The 26,122-nt window shown below is 42.0% G+C and overlaps 2 protein-coding genes across 15 annotated transcripts in view; one reads left to right on the forward strand and one right to left on the reverse strand.

Moving 5' to 3' along the window:
* Positions 1-2,806, forward strand: part of STAU1 (staufen double-stranded RNA binding protein 1) — a 90,885-nt gene extending 88,079 nt beyond the window's left edge. For all 14 annotated transcript variants that reach the window (XM_081255331.1, XM_081255337.1, XM_081255338.1 and 11 more), the window contains 2 exons: positions 216-301; positions 1,193-2,806. In XM_081255331.1, the coding sequence (XP_081111457.1) occupies positions 216-301; positions 1,193-1,208 (102 nt within the window). In that variant the 3' untranslated portion in view covers positions 1,209-2,806. The remainder of the gene's footprint in view (positions 1-215; positions 302-1,192) is intronic.
* Positions 2,807-8,340: 5,534 nt separating this feature from the next.
* The window catches only part of CSE1L (chromosome segregation 1 like), a 46,458-nt gene continuing 28,676 nt past the window's right edge, over positions 8,341-26,122 (reverse strand). The window contains exons 15-25 of the mRNA XM_081257498.1: positions 21,565-21,701; positions 20,318-20,421; positions 18,480-18,577; positions 17,028-17,178; positions 16,674-16,882; positions 16,160-16,257; positions 15,972-16,057; positions 15,445-15,526; positions 13,997-14,143; positions 12,853-13,084; positions 8,341-12,632 (exon numbers count right to left, since the gene is read on the reverse strand). Of these exons, the coding sequence (XP_081113624.1) occupies positions 12,543-12,632; positions 12,853-13,084; positions 13,997-14,143; positions 15,445-15,526; positions 15,972-16,057; positions 16,160-16,257; positions 16,674-16,882; positions 17,028-17,178; positions 18,480-18,577; positions 20,318-20,421; positions 21,565-21,701 (1,434 nt within the window). The 3' untranslated portion in view covers positions 8,341-12,542. The remainder of the gene's footprint in view (positions 12,633-12,852; positions 13,085-13,996; positions 14,144-15,444; positions 15,527-15,971; positions 16,058-16,159; positions 16,258-16,673; positions 16,883-17,027; positions 17,179-18,479; positions 18,578-20,317; positions 20,422-21,564; positions 21,702-26,122) is intronic.

The raw sequence follows: 26,122 nt of genomic DNA on the forward strand, positions 1-26,122 counted from the left end.
TAATAAAATTAACAGAGGTTGTGATTCAGTGAGGTAACCATGGGTAACATTTTTTAATTTATATTTTTAATTACAAGTTCAAACATGAACGGGTTATTTAGTGGGACCACTTGTTTTGTTGGGCAGCAGGAGAAGCCCTCCACTCGCTGTTCAGTGTCGTGTACTGTGGTCCTGAGCGGTGGCCGTGGTTTGACTTCCCTTTTCATTCCTGCTAGGCTGCACTGAACATTTTAAAGTTGCTGTCTGAGTTGGACCAACAAAACACAGAGATGCCAAGAACAGGAAATGGACCAATGTCTGTGTGAGTGAGCTGATCTACATGGAAAGGCAGTTCTGTCCCTCATTTGCATTAAATTCAAATTGTCTGCTCAACTTAGTAGTGAAATACTTGCCTTAGTCACTTTCTGTCCCTTTGCCCTGAAAGGTTTCCAAGTTTTGGGCAGAGAGCTCTACTTTTTTTAAATTTGTTTTGTTTTTTTAATTAAGTTATTTATTTATTTATTTTGGCTGTGTTGGGTCTTCGTTTCTGTGCGAGGGCTTTCTCTAGTCGTGGCGAGTGGGGGCCACTCTTCATCGCGGTGCGCAGGCCTCTCACTGTCGCGGCCTCTCTTGTTGCGGAGCACAGGCTCCAGACGCGCAGGCTCAGTAGTTGTGGCGCACGGGCCCAGTTGCTCCACGTCATGTGGGATCTTCCCAGACCAGGGCTCGAACCCGTGTCCCCTGCATTGGCAGGCAGATTCTCAACCACTGCGCCACCAGGGAAGCCCCTTTTTTTTCTTTAAGCTTTCAATAGGTACATTCACATGGTGCAAAAGTCAAAATTATTTTAAAAGGTGTCCACAGTGATACATCTTGCCCCTCATGCAGTCCTCATCCATACCATTCTCTTCACCCCACCCAGAGATCACATTTGTATTAGTTTCTTGTGTACCTTTCCTGTATGTTTCTTTATGCAGATACATTTCTTTCCTTATTTTCTTCCTTTTCCTCCTAGAGATAACATACTACATACCCATTCTCTTCTTTGCTGTTTTCACTTGATGGTGTATTCTGGGAAAACCTTAATCCAGTTATCATAAACTGGGGCCTGAACTATTGGACTTCTCAATGTCTGCTAGTGTCATTTTTAACATGGCTTAATTGTCTTAAATTTCAAAACCTGGGTCATTTTTGTTTTTTTTCTTCCTTAAAGGTGTGGGAGGTGCTGAACCTTATCTGGCCATGAACCATTGAAAAATCCCAACATACATACTGAAAATACTGAAACAGCTTTGAAAATTTGGAACTTCTGATACCTCCAGTGGGCCGAGAGACACGACGGGTCAAGGACTGGAGACAGCAGTGGTGAAGAAGGCGGGGCCCGAGGAGGCAGCGGCTTGGCCACTCGCCTGTGCGGTGGCTTCTCCTCACGCGGCAGCAGCTGCTGGGGGCCAGGCAGGCCTGCCGGGCACCCCGGTGCCACTGGGAAACCAGCGGGTCCACGCCCCAGGCACCCTAGCGCTTGGTTAGGGTGGGGGGGTTGTTTTTTGGTTTTGTTTTTTTGGGGTGGTTTTTTTTTTTTTTTTTTTCTTGCTGTGTGAAAGAAGAAACAGAAAGCACGACCCCTTCTCAAACTGGCTCACTCAGACACTTTGGGACAAACCCTGGACACCACGCTGGAGAGAGGCCTTAGTCTGGCCCCAGAGCTGAAATGAAAGCACCAGAGAAAATCACATGCTTCCTACTCAGCCTGAGCTGACCACCTTGGCGTGCTCTGGCCCACACCTACCGCGGTACCCACACCGTCACCACTGCTCTCTTCCAAGAGATACGTATTCTTAGTTTCATTATTTTCTTTTGATTGAAATGACACTATATAAAATTTTCATTTGAGAGTTTCTCAGTTGTATTTAGTTGCATAGCACAGTTTAGAAACTTGTCTGAGACTGACCTTATCAGTAATCTAACCGGCAAAGATCATATCCGTGTGTATGTGGTTATACATTTTTATTTCACTGGACTAACCCACGACCATTTCATTGATGCAAATTGTGTGCCCTCTGGTTTAGCTGAAACAGTCCTGCACTTCTCAGAAACCTTGATGAAGTCTCCCATAGTTGTGTAAATTGGACAATTTAGGAATTTTAAACTTTAAAACGATCATTTGGTTCCTTTTCTATTTTATTTTTGTTAATGCAACAGGACTTAAACAAATGAACTTTGATCTTTGTTTTAAAGATTATTAAAAAAATTGTGTGTGTGTATATGTATATCTATATATACACATACATATATATAACTCTTGAAGACACATAGCTTTCACTACACTACAGGATATGATCTCCATGTAGCACATCTACAACGCAGATTGATTTTCCTTGAGTGCTTTATACTGTTGATTACATCTCCATGTAGGGCTGAAAAGAATGACCCATGTTTATCTCTATAACTGTGTTGCTTTTGGTGTCGTGTTGCTGTGTACAGAAATGTGTGCAGCGAGGTCCTGCATATGGTCCAGATGAAAAGCACGGTAGCCTTGCGAGTTAAGTACTGCTTCGATTCATTGTTTACGCTCGAATTTTTTCTCTCCATGGAATGTAAGTAAAACTTAGTGTTTGTCACCAATAAATAGTAATACTAAATTTTTTTTGTTAATTTATTCTTAAATGCCACTACTGCTAGGTTGGTCCCTCCCAACCTGCCCCCTATCCTTTTTTTATTTTTAAGAAAGAAACTTTGTAATGCTTGTGATTCCATTTGGGCAAAATTCTGAAGCTCTGAAATAACTTTATATCAAACAATTGATCAATAAACAGCTACTAATGAATTTTTGGTCCTGTTGAGCAGTAACTGAAGCAGTAAGGGAAGATGTGAGGGCATGGAAGCGTGGCGTGGGGGGCACTGCTGCCAGTGAGGGGCGAGTGGGTGCCCGGGTAAAGGGAGGCGCCTTTCATCTGAACAAGACACTGTCACCCAAAGAAATGACCGAGAGGAGGAGAGAGGCTTCCTGGTCACTTCCCTCAGGCGGGCTCACACTTGGAGGAGTAAAGGTGAGGCGTTGCATTCTAGTCTGGCTGAGGAGTGGGCTGGTGGTTTTCTATTTTTTAATTTTAGAATATGCTCATAAAGGTGGTTCACTATAAAACCAGCCTGTGGACTGGACTGCAAGAAGCACCAAAAGTGAGCAGGTTATGGAAAAATGCTACAGGGTAGAAGGGGACTCAGCAGGGCAGGGATAAAAGCAGTGAAAGGAAAGGCATTTTTCCCTTTCCAATCCTGGATTCAGCATTTCTGCAAGAAGCCTTGATCCTCCTTAGTGATAGATGACATTTAGAAACCAAGGTCTGGGTGCTCTGAGACCTCACTGCTAGGGGTGTGTTGTGTCTGGACCCTGTGAGTGGACAGCTAGGAAGTGTATCTGTGTGTATGTATTATACACACACATCTGCCGATTTGTGTATCTATTTAAAAGCCATGCGTTGGTCCTGAGACCTCTGGCACCTCAGGGTTCTTCACAGCCTTCCCTGCTGTGTTTTTAGCACCTTTCCCAGCATCGAGATTGTAGCCAATCTCCCAGCCTTGCCAGCCACGCCCCTCCACTCCTGCCCTGAGATCTTGCTGCCTCTGCCCAGCTTTCGCCTCCTTGCCTCACAGTGTGTCCAACCGGCGACCCTCCACACTGTGAAGGGAAGATGGACAGGGCTGGACAGTACAGTCTTAGAAGTAATTCATGGCTTCTCATTGGCAGTCCAGTTGGCCCTCATTGACGGCACTCCAAGAAGGGGAAATTTCCTCTTAATATCTGGGGTATTGTTAGGAAGGATCTGCAGGTTTGTCAGGAGGTTTTTTGGAAGGTGATGTATTTCTGGTTGCTTTGGAAAGCTGTCCAGATGGGATGTCCTTGACTCTTCTTACATTGTAGACTCAAACTAGTCTTGCCTCTGTGAAGGCCCTGAAGCTGTCATCGCCTGCTGAGGACTCACTCACCTGCAGTATCTCTGTCTCAACAGGCTTTGAGAGAGCTGCCTGGGAATCGAGTTTGCACTAAGTTTTATCCCAGCATGATCTCTAAGAGTTGCAAGAACTTTGACTGAAAACTAGCCCTTGGGACAATATGCAGTCCTGGTTTCCAGACTACAGGCAGAAAAGCAGACAGGAAGGCACCTGAGAGGCAGGTCTGAAAAAATCAGACCTGCAGTCAGCCACAGTAAGACAAGTGGGTCTTAGTATTTGAGGAGCATCGATCCGCAAAGGTGGAGCAGCTCCTGTTGTCCTTGGGGAAGACAGACTTGAGATTCAGTCACCCCACAACAGGTGCCCTGATGCTAGGTCAATTTCGTTAAGTTCCTCTTATCACAGGGAGATATTAATGAGTAAGGATGATTTCCCCATAGCAGGGTTTTGTTCTGGTTTGTATTGTTTTTAAAGGCCTTCTTGAGCCGAGGAACGTGAACCGTAGCTCTTAAAAAAGTGTCATTTCTGAATCTGGGTTTTGTTCCATAGCTCACTGAGCTAATGTGCACGGCTCTGCAGGGTGAATGCCCAGTGACGGAGACCTTGGCCTGGGTCCCAAGGTCTGTTAGAGTCTGGGGTTCTTGCGGCCCATGGGAAAAGACACCCGGCCATTCCCAAGAAGCAGTATGTTGCTGCTTGCTCTCTAGGAGCTAATAGGAGCTCAGTAGAATACAACCACCAGGAAATAAACCCGAGGATGGAGATGTGTAGCTGTTTGTATGAAACTTCACTTCAGAAACTTCCGACATTACCATCTCTGGTTTAAGTGCTTAAACATCTGTGTGCCCTTAAAAACAGACAAGAAAAACTTAGTTAAAATTTCTAAATCCATAAATAGTGGATTGTTGAGCACTTAAGCACTGCTGGATTGGCAGGGAGGAGTTAGCCAATATTCTGAAATAGGCTTTTTTTTTTCTTTTTTTTTCTTGCGGTACGCGGGCCTCTCTGTTGTGGCCTCTCCCGTTGCGGAGCACAGGCTCTGGACGCGCAGGCTCAGCGGCCATGGCTTATGGGCCCAGCCGCTCCGCGGCATGTGGGATCCTCCCGGACCAGGGCACGAACCCGTGTCCCCTGCATCGGCAGGCGGACTCTCAACCACTGCGCCACCAGGGAAGCCCTGAAATAGGCTTTTAAAGAGATGTGTGTGTTAAGATGCAAGGCTAACTCAGACTGGGGGGTGTGTGGTTTCTAGTCATCAAGGCAGCAGAGCTGTTTTCTTGGTGTTTGGCACTGTGTGCTTGCAGTGGTGTGTTTAATGTATTAATGTATATACACAATGTATATATAGAATATACATATGAAACTAATTTTTACAGCTCCATATTCTAATCAGACTTCTTGGCATACCAATTTTTATTAGGAAGAATTATACGTAATTTGGGAAATTGGTACTGCTTTGCTTTAATATGTGCTTAATAACTTGCTTGATATTTTAAGTGATTTCCTTTGTACATTCTTTTACAAATATTTTCATCAAAACCTACTTTGTTGGAAGTAGGCCTGCGATGACAAATTGTAGAGCAGTCTTTGTGTAGTGGTGATTTTAAAAAGGACTTTTAAAAGTAAACTGTGAAAAATTGGTAAGTTATCCCTAAAAGCCCTCTACTCTATCCAAACACAAACCCTATCGTTTATTTCCATGCCCTTTCACACGCACTTCCTTCATGATGGTGTCTGCAGTGCACATGCAGTGGTGCCACCCATTGTAAAGCTGAACAACCTGGAGTTCGGTGATGCCAGAGAGGATCAGGTATGCCCGTCCCCTGCTGCCCTCCTACAGCGCCAGTTGGATTCAGCCTTCAGCTCACTGTGGCTGTCCTCACTTCTTTAGGCTGCAGTAGAAGCAGTGACGGGGTCTCTCTCTGACCTTTGACATTGCTGAGCCTGGATTCAGTAGTGGGCAGTTGGTGCCACTTTGGAGTGAGATCTAACAGAATCCTGTCACTTCCTCAGACTGTTCTTGCCTGCCTTTTTAATCGTGTATTGGCTCCAGCTGCCAAAAGCCTTCCCCAGGAAATGGCCTGAGATTCCCTTGGGCCTCTGTTTTACTGTGTGAACATCACTGCCTCTCCACAGGTCTGTCTGCCTGGTGTCTCCTTCCTGTATGCTGAGCATATGCTCACTGGGTAGATTCAGAACGCATATCTGAGAATGCTCCTAATAGCTTACTTTCCTCTCTGATTGGCTCCTTTGGTTCATGGACAAGAACAATGTAAACCAGGTTGAATCCAGCTAAGAAAACTGGAAATGCTCAGACCTGCCCTAGGCCAGGGACCATGATCTTTGGACATGTCATATGGCTGTGTTTGGGGAGTTACGGCCTAGAGCGTTTGTTGGCAACCAGTGTGTCCTCTGAATCCCCAAAGCCTGAGCGGCCCCAGACCTGGCCCAACTCTTTCTGAGGTGGTTTGACCACCTTTGTCATTGTTGCTCCCCTTGGCCAGGTAACATTGTCCCGAGGAGCAGCCTGATAGAGGGTGGATTGGGTGTGGATAAGGCTTCCGTGCTGTGAAGAGCGCCTGTAAATAGATCACCTCACGAAGGGCCAAGATGCTGTGATGCAGGTGGGTGAATACCGACATGTAAGTAGCGGCTCAGAGACTACAGTGCGGTCACTGTGGATGTCAGTACCTTCTGCTGTTCTTGGGGCCCAGAGACAGACTCTGAAGCCGCTTGCTCCCAGGTGGTTTCTAGAGTCCCCCTGCTTGGGGTGGCTGATGGAGAGGCATTGGCCCGATTCCCTGCTGGAGGCGTCTGGAGCCCTCCTCTTCCCCATCCTGTCCTCCTGTCCAGCTGGCAGGGCTGTTCTCCCTGGGCTGCAGACCCTAGTCCACTTCCAAGTCTCTCCCAAGAAAACATGTGGAGACAGATGCCATGAGAACAGGAGTTCATGTCCGTCTCAGCTACGGCTGGAGGGAGTGGTTGAGTTCTGGAAGAGGCCCACGAAGGCTGTGGCTCCTCTGGGCCCTAAGCTGCCGCAGCCGTCTTCCGCCTGCCACCCTTTGTTAATTTCCTATCTTTACAATACGATCCCTTCTGACTTCTGAGGCCATGAAACTTTGGACTCTAACCGTGTTCACAGCTTGTGGCGTGCGTGCGTCTCTTTCTGACTGATTCGGTTTTTCTTGGCTTGTTCACCAGCTTGAGCATGAGCATCAGCTCGCTGAGAGGGCTGTTAAAAGGCTGCTGGGTCCCTTTCCCAGATGTGCTGACGCCGTAGGTCTGGGGTCAAGAACGTGCATTTCTAATAAAGTCCCAGGTGATGTAGATGTACTTTGAGAACAACTGTCCTCAAGCAGTAACACCCATGAAGTTGCTAGTGATTTTTTTCCTAATACAAAACATACAACTGTAAATGATACACGTTCCTTTGGATGGCACCTCCCAAACCCTTCGAATCATGTTGAGAAATGCTGCCCTTGGCTAAACAGAGGGCAGGCAGCTCTGGCCTCACTGTTCTAGGCTCTGCACTGTGCTGTCCCAGCCCAGTCAGTCTGTCCTGGAGACTGAAGGCAGTGTCCTCAACAGCCTGTTAGGAGGATGGGGGTTTGGAATGCTTAACCTGCAGCCGTTGGCTTAGTTCGTTGCCGCCACCCTGCTTCTCCTTGGGAAGGTTTCTCTGCAGGCACCATCACAGAGACTTCTTCCAGCCTGAGATCTACAGTCACGACAGAGGCAGCCCTCTGTGTGGGGCTGGCTCCAGCTCAACTTTGGCTCTCAGGAGTGGGACTGTACGGCCTGCCTCGGACACTACGCCCTGCTCTATCTGAGGGTGGCAGGACCTGGTGGGTGCTAGGTTCCTCCCCACTGCCCTACGGACCCACGAGGAGACAGTTTAGGATGTGTCTTTTCAGCTGACGTCTGCTGAGAAATCCAGTTTCCTGAGAGTAGCATTTCCCTCTCTAGACTCAGGAGGATTGACCCTTAACTGCTTGCCAAGGAGACGGACCATCTTTCCGACGCAAGGTAAACAAACCTCTCATTTTGCTTTCCACTTCTCCTCTGGTCATCCTCCTTCTGCATCAGGTCTGAGAAACTTCCTCCTGACCTGTCTGCGGTGGCTCTTTCTTCCACGGTGTCAAGTTTTTCTCTCACATCATCCACATTATAAGGGAGGAAGTTGACTTCTCCAACCACGTGTGAGCTTTTAAAAAAGTCTTGGGCTTCCCTGCTGGCGCAGTGGTTGGGAATCCGCCTGCCAATGCAGGGGACACGGGTTCGTGCCCCGGTCCAGGAAGATCCCACATGCCTGCAGAGCGGCTGGGCCCGTGAGCCATGGCCGCTGAGCCTGCGCGTCCGGCGCCTGTGCTCCGCAACGGGAGAGGCCACAACAGTGAGAGGCCCGCGTACCACAAAACAAAACAAAAAAGTCTTTATTACCTGTCATGCAGGAACCCCAGAGAAAGGTTGGTGGATGATCGCGGTTCTTCACAGTGTTTAACCTCACAGTCACACCCTTATTAACTGTTTACCTGTTCCTAACTTTCTCGCAAAGCCGTGGCATAGTGGCCAAGTCCTGTGCTCCGGACACTATGCTGCCTGGGTTTGAATCTCAGTTCCACCCAGCTGTGAGAGCTGGTAATTTACTCCACCTCTCAGGAAGAAGGATTTGGACCTGTCACATTCTCAGACCAAAGACTCACATCTGGTTCTCAAGTTTCCATGAAAACACTGGAAGAGGGAGGCTCAGCTGGGAGTCCTAGCAATTAACCTGAAGAAGCTGCATGGCCCACGAGAGCCAGTGAGCTGTAAAAATATCTCAGAGAAGAGTGGAAGGGATCCCATGTAACACTCAGAATGAAGAAAGCTAATAAAAACCAGTCAGGATCCAAATGTATTACAAGATAAAATGGGGCATGGTTTGCTCTGAGCAACTGACCAGAATATGAGGGGAAAAAACCAATCCATTTGACCTTGATTCTAAGAACATTCTCTTTTGATGGATGCAAAAGTCAAACCTTGAGAGGTAGAAATATAATCTCCACACACTGCCAGCTCCAGCTCTGAATACTATCCACGCCATTGTAACAGTTCACATACTGTTTATCCGTTTTCACCTTTTAAAAGATACCTACAGACGAAGCACACAAAAGGACTACTGCACAGGATGAAAAGCCATCTGCTGTTGACAGTGTGAAAATGAAGGCAGAGGTGGAGGGTGGGAGACGTCCTGTTGTCAGTACAGAGGACCCGACACGAGGGGCCACAGTTGATGGGACTACAGTTAGGGTGATTATTAATGAAGAGAACTGTAAAAGGTAGGCTGGAAGTAGTGGTGTGAGCCAAGTTCTGATTTGTCATAGCGAGGAGTTATGAAGTCTTAATGGTTGATGTATCAAGAAGATGAAGACTTAAGTGGTAAAGAATTAAGATTATAGGCAGTACTATAGTTGAAAGGTGTTGCCTCTGGGAAGGCAGAGACTTGTTGCTCAGATACAAGCCCTATTTACTAATTAATTAGACTTTTACCACACGCAGCTAATAGTCTGACTGAATGCCACATTCATTATGCCCCACAAATAAATGAAATTGTACAAAGTAAGGCCCAGTGTGGGTGGGGATGTGCTACAGAAATTGGCACAACTTGGCCCAATAATTCCACCTTCAGGAAACAGACGTAGACAAAGATAGGCATATATAGGATGTCCACCTCAAGAATTATTTATAAAATGAAAAATCTCTACATGTCCAACAATGGCTGTATAATTTGGTAGTGATATATCCAAATGATAAATGATACATAACCACTGAAAAATATATTTGCCAAGCAAGTGTTTTAAATGTTAAAAGGTTTTTTAAAAAGCATATAAAACTGTATTTACAGGGACTTCCCTGGTGGTCCAGTGGTAAAGAAGCCGCCTTCCAATGCTGGGGACTCCAATGCTGGGGACTCGGGTTCAATCCCTGGTGGGGGAACTAAGGTCCGACATGCCCTGGGGCAACTAAGCCCACACGCCACAACTACCGAGCTTGCGCACCTCAACTAGAGAGCCAGCCTGCCGCAAACTGCAGAGCCCGCGCACCACAACTAGAGAAGAGAAAACCTGCACGCCACACGACGAAGATCCTGCATGCCACAACTAAGACCTGACGCAGCCAAAAAAAAAAAACAAAAAATTAAAAAAAAAATACATTATTCGAATAATCTAAACCTTGTTTAGGCAGGAAAGAAGAAAATTAAAGTGCTTGCTTAAAGAAGGTAGGAGTATGGATTATTTTCTATTTTCAAATCATTTCCTGTATTTTCCACAAGGAAAATACACACAAAAGAGGAGATAACGATCAAATAGCACGGAGAATCAGTGGATCCGACACAAGACTCTCACGAGGAACTTTGCAATGACATTTGCCCCACGTCTAGAAATGTCCTGAGAGTGAAGGCCATGCCTAGGCCAGGACTCCTCCAGAATCTTCCCACCTACCAGGGCTGCTACGTAGGCTGGTAACACAGGGCAGTGTGCTACACTGCTCTGTAACAAACACTTCCTCCCCACCAGGTCCCCACCCCCCAGCTTAAACAATTAAACCAAGTACTTTATGTTGTTTTATTCTTAAAACTATCGTGAAGTTAAGTAGTAGTACCCTCATTTTTCATAAGAGTAAATAAAAGCATAGCGGTCAAGGCATTTGTTCAAGGCCTCAGTGGCAGAGGTGGAATTGAAACCCAGGTTGGCCTGGTCCCAAAGTATGAGCCCAGCTCCTCCTGCACAAGAAGAATCGGCACCACCACTGAGGAAAAGTCACTAAGACTTAGGAAAACACACTGCAGCAGCTTCAGCCTGCCATCTCTTAAAATCTTTACAAGCTAGATATAAAAACTGTCTTAGATGGAATAAGAAACCTCACTTTAGAACATTTTAAAAAACCATTAACAAAAATATTCATGAATTATGCTAGAGTAAAAGTGTAGAAGTGCCAGCCTTCCTGTTCAGAAACTATTCAAAAAGGTGCACCTACAAAGAGAAACCATTTTCCGTTAAACTGTTTTAACTGAGGAAGGAAAAAATTCAGAACTTAAACTCACAAGACTGATCAAGATGCTGAAACAAGGGTCCTCCAGAACAGAAACTATCCCTGCATTTACTTAACTGTTAACCAAGAGCTTTAGCAAGCACAGAGCCAAATATGTAGACAGTTTAAGAGCTTATCTGAGCACCAAACGTAAACCATCACCAATTCTATTTGCCATTTCAGACTTTTCACCTGTATTAAATTATGTTCATAGTTGAAAAATGGATCTCAGTGCTATCTCAATATCTGCCTGCCAATGACCACTTTTAAGCCATGTAGTAATTATTTAATATTTCCATTACTGGGTCAAAACAAAAATTATTATTAGGTTGGTGCAGTACACTAGATTAAGCTGGAAATCTCTCAAGCAATGCAACAAAACCAACATGTGAAGAAAATAAAGCATTCAAGTCAGGTGCCTGAGATTTGAAAAAAAACAAATCCACGTAATCTGCACAGAATGAGATTCCAGTCTAACTGCACTAAGTGGACAGTTCCAGCATACATAGAAACTGTGCCTCTCCAAGCGTCAACAGTCTGATTCTTTATCCCCTAAAGATAAAGGCCATGGAACCCCTGGGCCCAGTCCAGGGAGGAGCCAGACTGGCAGCCTTTGCCAAGATGGACTGACACCTGTAGGTTCCTCCTAGACCGCAGGTTCTAAGATGTCACCGTTGGAAAAGTTCCTTGTAACCTCTGATCTTCAGAGAAGAAAGACACTGCAAAAAAGAGCAAACACCTGCACTGTCTAAAGCAGTCCCAACAGCCTCGTGAAGCCAGGCAGAGCATTTCTTTTCCAATTCACAGAGGAAACCATCTACCTGAAGTTCACGCTGCCGCCCAGGAACTGGTCTAGCTAGAAAGTTCTAACAGATGAGCCCCAAGTCTGCAGTAATTGTTCCCTTTCCCTTGTAAAAAAGACTAAGTAACCTGAGTTTGAGTTATTTAGAAATTAGGATTTTATGGAGTCCAGGAGAGGAAAAATTAAATTCTTCATTATAAAAATATCAGCACCAAAAGCCTGTCCTTAAGATGTTCTTAGATACATATTTTAGGGCTCTTTTTTTTTTATTGCTGATTACAGATTTAAAACTATGAAATGTGCATTTCTTGGCAAGTTACATAAGTGATTTCTTTGCTTACTGACATTTCCAATAAAAGCTTAAGGAAACAGACAAAAACACAAAGGACAAGAGAAATACGAACAGCCTCAAAACAAAAGGATTTAGTAACAGAAAAAAATCTCCACAGTTAAGTGTCTGTCAAATTTTAGAATTATCAAAACTGTGCAAATGCTCAAATCAATGTCACACACTAAGCTAGTAAAACTTGTCTTTGTAGCTGCAAACTGAAAAAGTCACCCACTTAATATTTGTGATCACACAAACCACCTAATTTTCTCAAGGTTCAGCTTAAAGCAACATTTAACAGACAAGTTCAAAAGGAACACTTGCTTTGTTTTAACACAGCTGTGCTCAGACGTCTCCACGATGTCCTCAGAAACCATCCTGGACTAAGCCAATTCAAAAAAATACAGTTCAAAGCAGTGTCACACTAGCCGCCTGAAGGTATCCTTGGAGATACTGGAGCGCTTCTGCGTTGAGGCTGGTGCTCACCATTGAGGGAACCTACAGAAGATGGGAAGCACACATACAGCTGCTAGAGATCCCAACGTACAAACACAACGCCCCCGCACCTCCCGCCCCTCTACGGGGGAGCTGCCACAGCTCTGATAGGGCAGTCCATCACCAAAAATTGTTTAAGGGATCCCCAAGTAACTCAACTGCTTTCATGCCTTCAAAAATGGGAAGACGAATGACAGAGTTCTTTGACAAGAAAGACACTTACCCTTCCTGGACAGGCAGTAGACAACTTGTGAAGTGACTGTGCCAGGTGGATTCTGGGGTTGTTCACCATTTGACCTACAGGATCGTGCTCTTTTTTCCCAGCGAATGCCAACTGTGAGAAGGCAGTCTGGTATCCTGGTGTATCTTCTATGTCAATAAAATGTTCTTCATCAGGAATAGTATTGTCTTCAGGTAACTCAAATAGGCCAATCAGAGACTGTAATAAAGGAGTCCTGGATTGGAAGATGACAAAAAGACTGAAGTAACTGCTTTGAAGATTTCAACAGTAAGGAGCAACCTCCTCAGAGACACAGAACCGTGGACTCTCAGTCTCCAGGGTAACAAGGGACCTTTGAAATTACGAATGACACGGTGCTTATGCCTAACCAGAAACCATTCAATTCTTTAGGCCATAGCACCCCAATGTCTCTTTCCCCATAGCTGCCAAAGCTGGCTTGTGTGACCCGGGCCTGGCTAATTAGAAGGCCACATGGCATCAAGCCAAACCAAGGTGATCCAGTGCTTCTAAGTTAGTCAGAAGAAATGAAGCTTCAAGTATGTCACGTCACTTGATGGAAGACTACCTGAGTGAAACCATAATAAGGGAGAGGCAAAAGGTCAAGAAAAGCTAGGTCTGCACATCGACCTAGACATCAAGCACAAGCACAAAAATCTTCTCTTGGCCTATTCAGTTTCTCCTCTTAAGGACTTAGGGCCGGTTTAGTCGAGTGACTGTCATAAAAGTCTTAATGATCACCTAAACCATGGACTTTCACCAGGCTTTTCAAAGGGGTCCATGAATTCCCCTACAAAGAAAAGTTAATCACGGGACTTCCCTGGAGGTCCAGTGGTTAAGACTCTGCACTTCCAGTGCTAGGGGCACGGGTTTGATCCCTGGTTGGGGAAACTAGGATCTCACATGCTGTACAGTGGCCAAAAGAAAAAAAAAAGTTAATCAGGAAACAAGATCTTTCTAGGTAGGCTCAGAAGAACCCACAAGTCATGTCTTGGATCTCATGGTTGCTAGCGGGGAGGATGAGGTCAGAACCAAATTCTCTTGGCTCCCAAGGTAATAAGCTTGGTTAACTTTGTAGTCATAGGGAAAAGAAACTAATTTCCAAAAAACTTTAGAATGGAGTACTTACCATAGCTTGGTATACTCTGTATCCATCATTGGGGGACATTCTGTTAGTAATTTGGTTATGCCAACCGCACAAATCTTTTTCTCTACATTTCCAGATACTTTCTGAATTTCAGGAATAATGACTTTTTCCAAAACCATTCCAAACATTCTATGAATCAATGCAAAATAAATTCATTCAATATTTCATTATACCACTATAGTCTAATTTAACAGTGAGATGCTTACATTATTTATGCTCAGTGACTCCTTATGAATATAATAAAATACAAAATAAGGCTGTGAATTTTGGTCAACTGAATGGGAGAGACCTAAAAATGACAAAACAAAAACATCAAACCTCTGCTCTGTGACCAGCTGCCATCATCTTTTGTGAATACTACCTTAAGCCTAGGCTCAAGGAAAATCTTTATAGCCATTTTTTTGGTCTTGCATGTTTTTACAAATTACTCATGAAATCTTTGAAAAATTAGAAATCAGAAAACAGATAAGAAGAAAAAAAGAATTACCATCACCCCACCATCCAGCATTAACTGGTTTTAACATTTTTGGATTATAAGCTTCCCAACTTTCTATGCTTACGTACCCTGAAGTATGTAAATGGTAATGGCTGTATTTAAAAAAATGATTTGGCCTATGAATGTTGTTGCAAACATCCTAGAAGTAAACTTTTTTATAATTCTAAATGGTGTAAAATGCTCAATTTATACTCTCATTATTTTATTAAGAATTTGTTTTATTAAATTCTTTCAAGTGGAAATAGTAGGTATCCAAGAGCATGGACATTCTGATGCTCTAGGTAACAAGTGCATATTTTTTGCTCTACAGAAAGACCATACCAACTTAGGCACCACCAGCACTGAATGAAACTGCTGATTTCCTCACAATTTCCTATAGCTCGAAAAGCGTATTTTCTGGTCTTTTTCAGGTCAATTCATTTTTTTTTACATCGCAGTCAATCTGGAATTATTTTTGGTACAATACAGATGCGGAAAGTTTTTCTCCAGGGAGTTGTCCTCTATCATTCCCTTCCATCCTTCCTTTCCCTACTACATGGGAAATGCTGCCTAACCACATTCTTATGCATATATACTAAGTCCAAAGCAAAATTTCACTGACCCAAACTATTCTCATTTGAAAAATCACAGTTGGCCCTAACAGAGGCAGGCTCCTGGAGACAATGCCAGCTGTCTAACACAACATAGAACACTGGCTGTAGGGAATGCCGGGGGATGGGGCAGGGGGCGGGGACGGGGGGAGACCTTTGGGAATTAGGAAAACGTTTGCAGGTGTTTCCTTCTTTACAACCCAACCCCCCAAGAATATTTTGGAAACCACAAGGGTAACTATCACTGTGCATCAAGAACTAGAAAGTCATCTATAAAACAGAGACTAAGAGGTCAAATGTTTTGCTTTTCAAAGCAGGACAATAAACGGTGACAACAGACTTACTTGGGTTGTATACCGTCAAACATCTCCTGTAGTGCCAGCGCCCCGTATCTTATGCAGTACAAATTCACAAAGACTAAGAAACCTGTTGAAAGGAGGTGCGGAGTATCAATACAGAGGACTCACTGCATTACGTAAGTGACTCAGTGAAAGTCTGCCAAATGAAATACTCACAAATCATTAAAACCCAATGACTAACTCTGGCATCAATCCTGGCCTTTTAATACAGTTTAACATATAGAATCGCTGCCTTTATAGTACAGTCATAAAAAGGCTTTACATACAGTCTCTGATTTATATTTCTTTATCATAGTTCTATTAAAAATGTTTTGATATTTAAACTTACAAACTAACCTCTGGAACACAATATACTGAAACTGATGTAGTGCTTGAAGAATACGAGCATCTTAAAATATTTTATATATAAAATTTGTAACTGTTAAAAGGTTTATATGTACAAATAAAGTCTAAGGGTTTTTAGCCTCTTTCCTTCATTATTTCTGTAGGAACACCAAAATGATTTTACTTACTCTTGATAAACTTTGTTGTTTTGGAATTCTGAAGTCTTTGGAATAGTAGAATGAAGATTTGCTTCCTGTATTGGTCAACTGACTCACTAAAGAAGTGAATAAAAAAGCAACAATATAAATTTAGCATTTTTCTGAGTACTTAACAGAATCCTCAATTAAATGTACAATGAGGTTATATTCATACTCACGGAGGCATGTGCTCTATTATACTATTTAGAAGATAAAAACCTTGGTGGTCATTGGCTTTGGATGCAATCAGCTTCTGGAAGACACCTAATAAGCCAGGCTACAACAAATTAAATAATTAGTTAAAGAAGCAAGGATTAATTGTGCCAAAAGTTAAACAGGTGGTATATTTTGGAAAAGGGTGCATGCTATCGTAATCTAACCCTTTTTCTCTTTTTCTTACTTCTGAAGTGTAGAGGAAAAAAAAACACCCCACCACAATAAGGCTTTAAAGTTCCTGAAATTAACCTATTTGGCTCTTATTCTTTTAGTTTCCACCAGAGATAAATATAACTAAAGGATACCTAGTTCTAATAAAATACATTAATGTTTTCTACTAGTTAGTTCTGTTACATTTTCTAATTCCCTTTTTATTAAGTTTAAGAAATTTAAAAGAAGTTTAAATTAAAGAATCTGCCATCCCTAGTTTCTCTCAGTTACCTTAGAAAATTACAGTTACATCAAAATCTGACTCACAATTTTGTCAGCAGCAGCATTTGCTATTGTATTTGAACCTCGTTCTAAGAATGCTTGGAGAAGCCTCACTAGAGCAGGAATATTTCCTGTTCTTTCCCAAAGCACTGGCTGAAGGAGATGAGGAAATAAGGCCATATAGGAAGATGGGATGTCATTCTTGTGTGTTTCCAGAAGCAAAGACATCACTTGAAAGACATATGGAATAAATTCTGTTGATAAAAGTAAAAACAGAGCTGTCAGCTTCAGAATTAATGGCTCTGACACAAAAGGCACATATCTCTTAGGCAGACTGCATTTTATAATCACTTGAATAATTTTATTCAACTAGAAAGAAAATAACTTTCTTTTACTTACCTTGTACATCATTTTGTAAAATTTCAGTGAACACCAGAAACAAAGCCTCCTCAAAATTTACAACAGCAGCAGGGTTAGCCTTGCAAGTTATTCTTATGGATAAACATATTGCTTCAAACATATAGTGATTAAAGTGAGGTTTGCTTGGGTTCTGAAATTAAAAAAAAAAAAAGCTTATGACTCTAATAATCCAATTGACTATATTAAAAATAACCTAAAACACATTTAACCTTACTAAAAGCACATTAAAAGAGATGCCATTTTTTAAAAAAAAATCAAGATTAAAAAAACCCTCACAAATTACACTAAAAAGCCTGCATATATGTTAAAATTTTACAGTGACTTTAAAATTCAGAAAATGAAGTTATACTAATACCTGTTCGGATTTTTTTTTTTTTTTTTTTTTAACGAGCAGAAGTCTACTTATGAAAAAACACTTCCGAATCATGGGGAGGTGACTATGTAAGCCCAAGCTCCCGGAACTCGCAAGGAGCTTTCTTAAACCTGTGTGCTCTCCTAGAGCCGTCACTGTAAACAGCGGTGGGAGAAAGGAGCAGGGACATAAAAGGCCTGACTCTGCCACTAGCCGTGTGTGGGACCTCAGGAAAACCTTAACCTCTGTGGGCCTCAGCATGTCTGTATCTGCACAGTGACAATCCTTCATATCATTTTCAGTTTTCTTTTTCACACAAAATCCTTCTTGGAAGGCTACCATATGAAGCTGATGAACTCAGAAGATGAGTGTGTATGTACACGGGCAGGTGAAAGTGGAGAGGCCCTACGTCTCTTTTCTCTCAATTCCCCAAAACCCAAGCAGGCCCAAGGCCCTTACCCAGAATTCGGTGGAAACAGGATCACCATTCTCAAAGTCTCTCTAATACTTCCTGTGACTTCATCTCCTTATCATTAGAGTAATTAAGAATAAGTGTCTACAAGGGAATTTTACTGGCCTTAAACTGATTTTTTTTTATTTTCTAAAACTTGGTATTAAGATTTAAATATGGATCAAAATATCTAAAATCTTTGACCAAAGAGTGAGTGAATTTTATTTTGGGGGAAATGAGTCAGGAAGAACAGACACAAGGACTTCAGTCATCATTTTATATTAGTCTGAATCGCTTCTTTTGTGTCCATTTGGGGCAAAGCCTACTTCTTCTTCCATCTAAGATCATTTCAGATTGTTTGTACTTTCTCAATTCTCTTCAATGAACCCGTTACTTTTTAAAGCGAGAATAAAATGTTTTAAAGTCTCTGAGCTTACACTTAAAGGAGAGTGCTGCCAAGGCTCCCATCTCTGTCACCCCATACTTTCAGAATCACACATTAACTGCTGGTCGGGAAGAAGTCACAGAGCTCTCCCTGTCCGACCGACTGCCAGGGAGTTCTGAGGCTCAAAGAGTTTGAAGCATTTAGGTTAAAAAGCAACTGCACTTTCAAAACTGGTTCTGTTACCTTACTAACAGCTAATAGCTTCTGTGTAAGCTGGGTGATGAGAGTAGGGATGTAGGGGATTATGGCTTCTTGTAGGAGGGAAAAACTTCTCATGATAGCTGTAAAATATGAAAAGAGCAAAAACAGTTTAGTTAAACTTCAGAATAAAACAGTGATTAGTGGGAGAAAAAAGTCCACTGATTCATAAACTAAAATCTTAAAAACTAAAACCCCCAGATAGCTCTCTACATTTAAAAATAATCTAAATTTCCCTCCCTTTTAAAATTAGGCCAACAATTGGCAACAAAATTTAGCTGAGAAGTGTTATTTCCAGAAGGCTTAAGGGAAAATAAAAAATATGAAGTGGCTAAAGAAGCAGACAAAGAGGCAGGTGAAGTAGTGGATGGACACGGGGGAGCAGCAGGTGGAAGGGAGTCTGTTTTGAGTCTCCTTTACTTAGAAATCATTGGCATGAAATTTTACCTCTAGCCTATTGGAAGTATGATCACAGCCTACCAGAAGCTGAAAGAAAAGGCCACTTGCCCATCTCCCCCCAAAAGAGAGACTAGGAGCCTGAGAAAAATCCAAAAATACACATAAAGCTATGGAAGGCCCATAGTACAGAATTAACTGCTCTTTAACAGACACCTAAAAACATTGGGCAGAGGAAATACATTATTAAGCTAAAAAAAAAAGATGGCTACTTTTGCACAAACAGAATAGATGTTTACTAAGTAGAGCGCCTACTATATGCTAGGCACACAGGATAGAAAGGTATCCTTTCCTGCCTCCTAAACTTTGCAGTGATGCCAAAGACTCACCCTCCAAGTAGCTAACTGCTACCTATCCTGCACCTCAGCTTAGATATCACTTGCTAGAGAAAGCTGAGGGTTACAGGATGGATTAGCGCCCCTCCTCTGGGCTGGCACAGAATCCTCACATTCATTCACACAACAGTATTCATGGGGAAGCTGTTACATACTGGGCGCTCCTGCAAACCCTAGGAGCACAGCAGTGATGACCACGGACCAGTCAGCAACCTCACAGAAATGGACATTCAACAGGAGTAGTTACACATCTCTTGGGAGAAATACAGTGCTGAACACACACACACACACACACACACACACACACACACACACACACACACACACACACACACACACACACACACACACACACACACACACACACACACACACACACACACACACACACACACACACACACACACACACACACACACACACACACACACACACACACACACACACACACACACACACACACACACGGGTCCTGACCAAGCCAGAGGCATTGGGAACAGTTTCTTTAAAAAGCCATTTCCTATGAGTCATCCACCATGCTAGACGCTTGGAATGCAACCGCAAGTAAGACTAAGATTATCCCAGAGCTGTTCCCAAGACACTCTCCTAATGGAGCACCTGGCAGATTGTTAACAGCTGCCTGTGTCCTTGGCAGTATTTCTATGAAGGCAGGATCTGTGGGGGGTCTATCAAATACACCCAGGTTTCACACCAAGACCTAGCAGAACATGCCGTCAATAAATGTCTAAGCTCATCTTTGCTCTCAAGAATTTCAACCTAAGAGAAGAAAAAAGGAGTTTGCTACCTTTTCTTTAGTAAGAGGAGTTCTATAGCAAGTTAGGGTAAAATTTTTTTCTGAAAACACCAACAAACTGAACTATTTTTCATTTAAGAATATCTAAACCTACCTAATGCTTGACAAACAGTATCTGGTTCATAGTCTACATAACCTGAAGTACAACTCAGAGTGTTTACCACCCCTGTAGTCTGAGATTAGATACTTATAGTCTGTACACCAGGGAAACGGCCTACCTTTCATAATATATTCATTTTCTGAAGAGCCAGGAAGTGTGAGAGCTTTGAAAAGGTTTGTTAGCAGAATCTCAACAAACGGTGCGATTTCTGCAGCTGTAAAGCTATAGATGAAAAAACAGCTTTCAGTCACTACCAACTCTTGAGCTTGTCGCTTTGGAACACCCTTTGCAACTACTAAATCACACTTCTTGGCATAAAAGTGAGCCATCTCCCACCACTGACAGTCGGCAGACAGCTTAGGAAAATATTGCTTTTATAAGTGCTCATGTTAAGTTCCTAAGAAGACATATCTGGGACCAAACACAATTAAACCCCAAACCAGGCAAACCCAACATTGTCTACGGCTGTTGAGGTCATCCCTGGTTCACATCTGTCACCATCGAGAACAGAGCCCGGACTCTCAGTCAGCTAGCTTTCCTGGAGGTGGAGCAAGTTCGGAACTGTTTTCTGCATAAATTCTGGGCCTGAAGACAGGTACTGGCTTAACTCGCCTAAAGGGTAACCTTTCAACCCTTAATTGGCCACTGAGCATATCTGTACTTCAAGTTCTTGATGAAGAAAAGAACCTAGAATGTTTTCCATCTCTTACCCAAAGCTCAGTTTCAAGAAATAACACTGTTGAAGAAAAGGCCTGACAGACATGCAGACCACCCAATCCTCTGCATTTTATCCTTGGATCAGGCCACAACAGCTACTGCCTTGGACCCTAGAGAATTACTTCCACTCAGCTGTGTCATGTCTCAGCACTAAATAAGGTCACAGAAACAGCCAGGTGAAAATAACTCTGTTGCATGATGTTGCTATGAACAGGGCTACTACACAGTATTCCCTTAACAAAGGCCCACTTCTGAGGTGCCTTCTGAATAACTTTTAATTTTAATCTCATGGACATCATGGACATTTTAGCTCACCAAGTTTCTCTCTGCCTTGGCCGCTAGAGGGCTCCACATAAAATCCACAAGTTTCTTTAACTACTGTACAGGATCCTCTGACACACTTGTTTATTAACCTCACACCCCAGTTTCCTTTGCTCCGATTTCCTCCATTTAACTTTATTGTCATAATGTGTCTACTCTGGCATGCAGTCTCAAATTCTTTTGGAATGAGGCATAGTATAAATGAGTAAAATATACACATTTATTTTTCTAACTACTAATGAAATTATGAATATACTGAGGTATCTCTGACCAGTACAGAATGATCTTCACCCCGAGATGAAAACATATACTGCATCAAATACTTACAGAGCGGCATTGTTAGGCCCCCTCATAGTAAACAGTCTCTCGAGAGCATGTGCTGCGTAAGTATGAACAACAATACTTTCAGCTTGAAGATGATTAATTAAGAGAGGAATAGAGACTAAAAGATGCTCTTTTGGTACCTGAAAAAAACAACAATATACATGCTGTAACTCACTGATACTATCTTGAGTAAAAGACAGCTGTAAGAGAGTGACTTGCTGATTCTAAAAAGTGTGTTTTTTTTCAGCCACTATTACAATGGAGATGATACAGGTGAAAAAATCAAAACTTCTACCTTCACATAATGGTTCAAACTCACACTCACTTTTCCAATTCTCTTTCTCTGAGCATAAAACTATAGTTAGGGTAAAATAATAGTACCATGGAGAAGCAGAGATTTCATTAATCTTAGAACCATACTTTTCACTAGCAGGTATTTCTTAGAAAAGTCATTCAAGCTCTTTGTGCCTCATTTTCTCCTCTTAAAAAGCAGGGGGGGGGGAGATGGCATAAACATAAGCATACTAATCTTCACTAAAAACCTCTAAAACTTTAGCATATCCTTTAGTCTTTAGAACAGAACAGCTTTACAAGGTTGCATGTAACCCTGGTAGATACCTGTCAAAGACACACAAAAAGTATAAACCAAGAAACTGAAGAATCATCCACAGGAAATAAACTGTGGCATACTCTTATGATAGAATACTACACAGCTATTAAAAATGAACTCTAACACATCTACTAAAAATGTTAAGCACAAAAGAAAACTAGATATATAGACCAATACCTATAGTACGGTATCATTTAAATAAATAAAAAACTTAAACCTATGTAATACTATAGAATTTTTGTGGAAACAAACGTGCAAAGCCATAAATAATCACTTACACTGAATTCATTCATTATCTCTGGGGAGAAAGAGAATAGAATGGGAATGGGGAGGGCATGCCCTGGATGCCTCCACTGTGTGTGTAGGTTTAAGTAATTATGGCCTGGAGTTAAGATTTGTGGTGGTTATGTATCATTAAATGATTCTCTATTCCTGCTTGTGTGTTTAAAATAATTTACAAGATGGCTGCAGGGTAATTTGGTGGAGGTATTGGAGGGAGTAAGACGAACTGTGCTGTTTCGTTTTCTGTGTCACTAAAATTAAAGTGACTTACAGTGTTAAGAATCAGAAGGATTATATAACTAAACAGCAAAAAACAATCCAATTAACTCAGCAGAGGAGCTGAATAATATTTTTCTTTCTTACTTTTTTTGGCCACACCGCATGGCTTGCAGGATCTTAGTTCCCTGACCAGGGACTGAACCCAGGGCCCCAGCAGTGAAAGCGCTGAATCCTAACCACTGGACCACCAGGGAATTCCCCTGAATATTTTCCCAAAGAAGACACAGAGATGGCTACAGGCACATGAAAAGGTGCTCAACAACACTAATCATCAGGGAAATACAAATAAAAAGTAAAATGTGGTTATCACTTCACACCTGTTACAATGGCTAGTCTCAGAAAGACAAGAAAACTCCAGTGCTCTGATGGTGGGAACATATATTGATGCAGCCAGTATGGAAAGAAGTATGGAGGTCCCTCAAAAAATTAAAAATAGAGTTACCATATGGCCCAGCACTTCCACTTCTGGTTATTTATCCAAAGGAAATAAAAACACTAACTCAAAAAGATATCCACACCCCCAAGTTCATAGGCAGCATTAACAATGGCCAAGATTTGGAAGCAACTTAGGTGTCCATCAGTGGATGAACGGATAAAGAAAGTGTGGAGTGCGCACGTGCATGCATATGCGCGCGCGCGCGCACACACACACACACACACACACACACGCACAGATGGAATGTTACTCAGCCACAAAAAAAGAAAATCTTGCCATTTGTGACAATATGTATGGACCTTGAGGGCATTATACTCAATGAAATAGAGAAAGACAAACACCGTATATCTCACATGTGGAACCTTAAAAAACAAAACAGGAAAAAAAAAACCAACACCAGAAAAACGAACTCCTACGGAGAACAGACTGGTGGCTGCCAGAGGCAGGGAGTGGGTGAAATGGGTGACAGGGGTCAAAAGGTAAAAACTTCCAGTTACAAAACAAGTCACGAGGATGCAACGTACAGTGACTACAGTTAATACTACACTGCATATGGAGAACAGATCTCAGAAGTTCTCATCAACAGAAAAAAAATTCTGTCAATGTGTATAGTGACATGTTAACTAGATTTGCTGTTATCATTTCACAATACATACAAATATGAATCATTATGTTGTATACCTGAAATTAATGTCAATTATTTCTCAATTAAAACAAAAAGACGAGGCTCACTGAGGGAAGAGTAGATTGGAGTCTCCCCACTCTGGGGGGTGTCTGCTCATTGACAGGCACTAGGTGGTGGAATTTTTCTCTTTCATTCTCTTTGCTGAGGCCCAATAACTGAATGTGTATAAGTCAAATGAGGTGGGATTCCATCATAAGCATTAGCACTGTACTTGACAAACAGTAAAAACTTAGTAAATGTAAGCTACACTCTTTCTCCATCACAGCTAACTGTCAAAATGGTATTCAGCTCTGAAGTAGATAGAACTAATAGAATTTATCTGTCTTCCCTGGGGGGTGGCTGTTAATAAATTTCTATGTTGTGCTCTTCAAACAGACAATAGAAGATAACTTAATGGTGGAATAATCGGTGGTTTAAAAATGCCCACTGTATTTCCAACATAGGAAACAGAGTACTCCTGCACAAGGGGCAGCCCCAGGTGTGGGTCTGTTCTCCTTTCTCTGGTCGAGAGTGCTACAGTTGGCTGGAGCCTGAATGTGATTGATCAAAATGGGGAATGATATGAAGATAAAGTTTTATAAAGGAGATTTATGTTGTAAAACTAAATACTTCAGGATCCACAAATTCTTATTCAGGGTTCAAACTATTTGGAAAATATATGAATCAAGAAATGAAAAATGTGATGGGTATTTTGATTCTGAACATGTTTGGGGAGCCGTTGTAAAGAGCTTTAACAAGGAAAGGGTTGTGACCAAAAGACTCCATCAGTGACTGGAGGGGGTGGATCCAGAGTCTCTGTGTACTTGATGGACTGACTTTTAGCTTTTATTGGTCCAGTGGAATCAATAAAATTGATCGTGCCTGAGAACATATATAGTTAGATGAAATAATGTCTTCTACCATTAAAAAATAATAATAATCAGAAGGAAATTACATGTTTTCTAAAGACCAACAATCAGATGGAAATATGGACAAAAAATATGAATAGATAGTTCACAGAAATGAAAATGGCCCTTTAAATGGAAAGATGTGGGGGGGATAAATTGGAATACTGGCACTGACATATACACACTACTATATATAACACAGATAACTAATAAGGAACTCCTGTATAGCACAGGGAACTCTACTCAATACTCTGTAATGGCTTATATGGGAAAAGAATCTGAAGGATGGATATATGTATAACTGATTCACTCTGCTGTACACCTGAAACTTAACACACAATCGTAAATCAACTATATACCAATAAAGACTAAGAATAAATAAATAGGCGGCAAGGTAAGCCTGCAAAATCTAAGAAAAATACAACGTAAAACTACAACAAGATACCATTTCACATCTGTGAGTTTGGCAAATGGCAAAATTCCAACATCTTTGGGGAAATAGGCGCTATCTTTTTTTAAAAAAATGCAACATGATACAACCCCTGTGGAGATTTGGCAAGATCTGGCAAAATTACATGTTAAGTTTACCCTCTAATCTAGTAATGTCACTTCTAGGAATCTATCTCAAAGTTACAATGGCAAAAACACTATGTGACACATACAAAGCTATTGTTTCAAATAATTAGCATTATTTAAAATAGTGAAAGTTAGAAAACACCCAGAACATCTACCTCTTGGGGGACTGGTTGAGTAAACCACAGGAGAGCCACCCAGAGTACTATGCTATTTAAATTAAAAAAAAAAAAAAAAAAAAGAGGGAACTGTGTAAATACTACCATGGAATGACATCTAGGATTTACTAAGTGAAAAAAAGCAAGGTGTCAGAATTCCCTGGTGGTCCAGTGGTTAGGACTCCAAGTTTTCACTGCCCGGGTTCAATCCCTGGTCGGGGAACTAAGATCCTGTAAACCACGTGGTACGGCCAAAAAAAGAGAAAAAACCAAAGTGAAAAACAGCGTGTTTAGCATACTCTCTTCTGTGTAGGAGGAGGGGGAAATACATAAATATATCTAGGACAATATTAGGTTATATTTTCAAAATTAACTAATGGAAACATAAACCAAAACCTGGTAAAAAATGGTTACTTTTAGGAACAGGGAGGAAAGCTAGCCCTTTCTGAAGGTACCATGCCTGACTCTGGAGGCATGTGAAGAAACCTTTCTCATGCCCCCCCAAATAAAACAAAACCCACAAACAGATGAATCTAATTATTTATCAAGTTAATGGCAAAAATGCACAAAGAATAACTTCAAGTTGCTCTAAACATAGTATTTCTTGACTATACATGCCTAATAGGATAATATACGAAGGATATAAAAAAC

This window comes from Mesoplodon bidens (assembly GCF_964165515.1).
Source record: "Mesoplodon bidens genome assembly, chromosome: 15".
Classification (NCBI taxonomy): Eukaryota; Metazoa; Chordata; class Mammalia; order Artiodactyla; family Ziphiidae; genus Mesoplodon; species Mesoplodon bidens.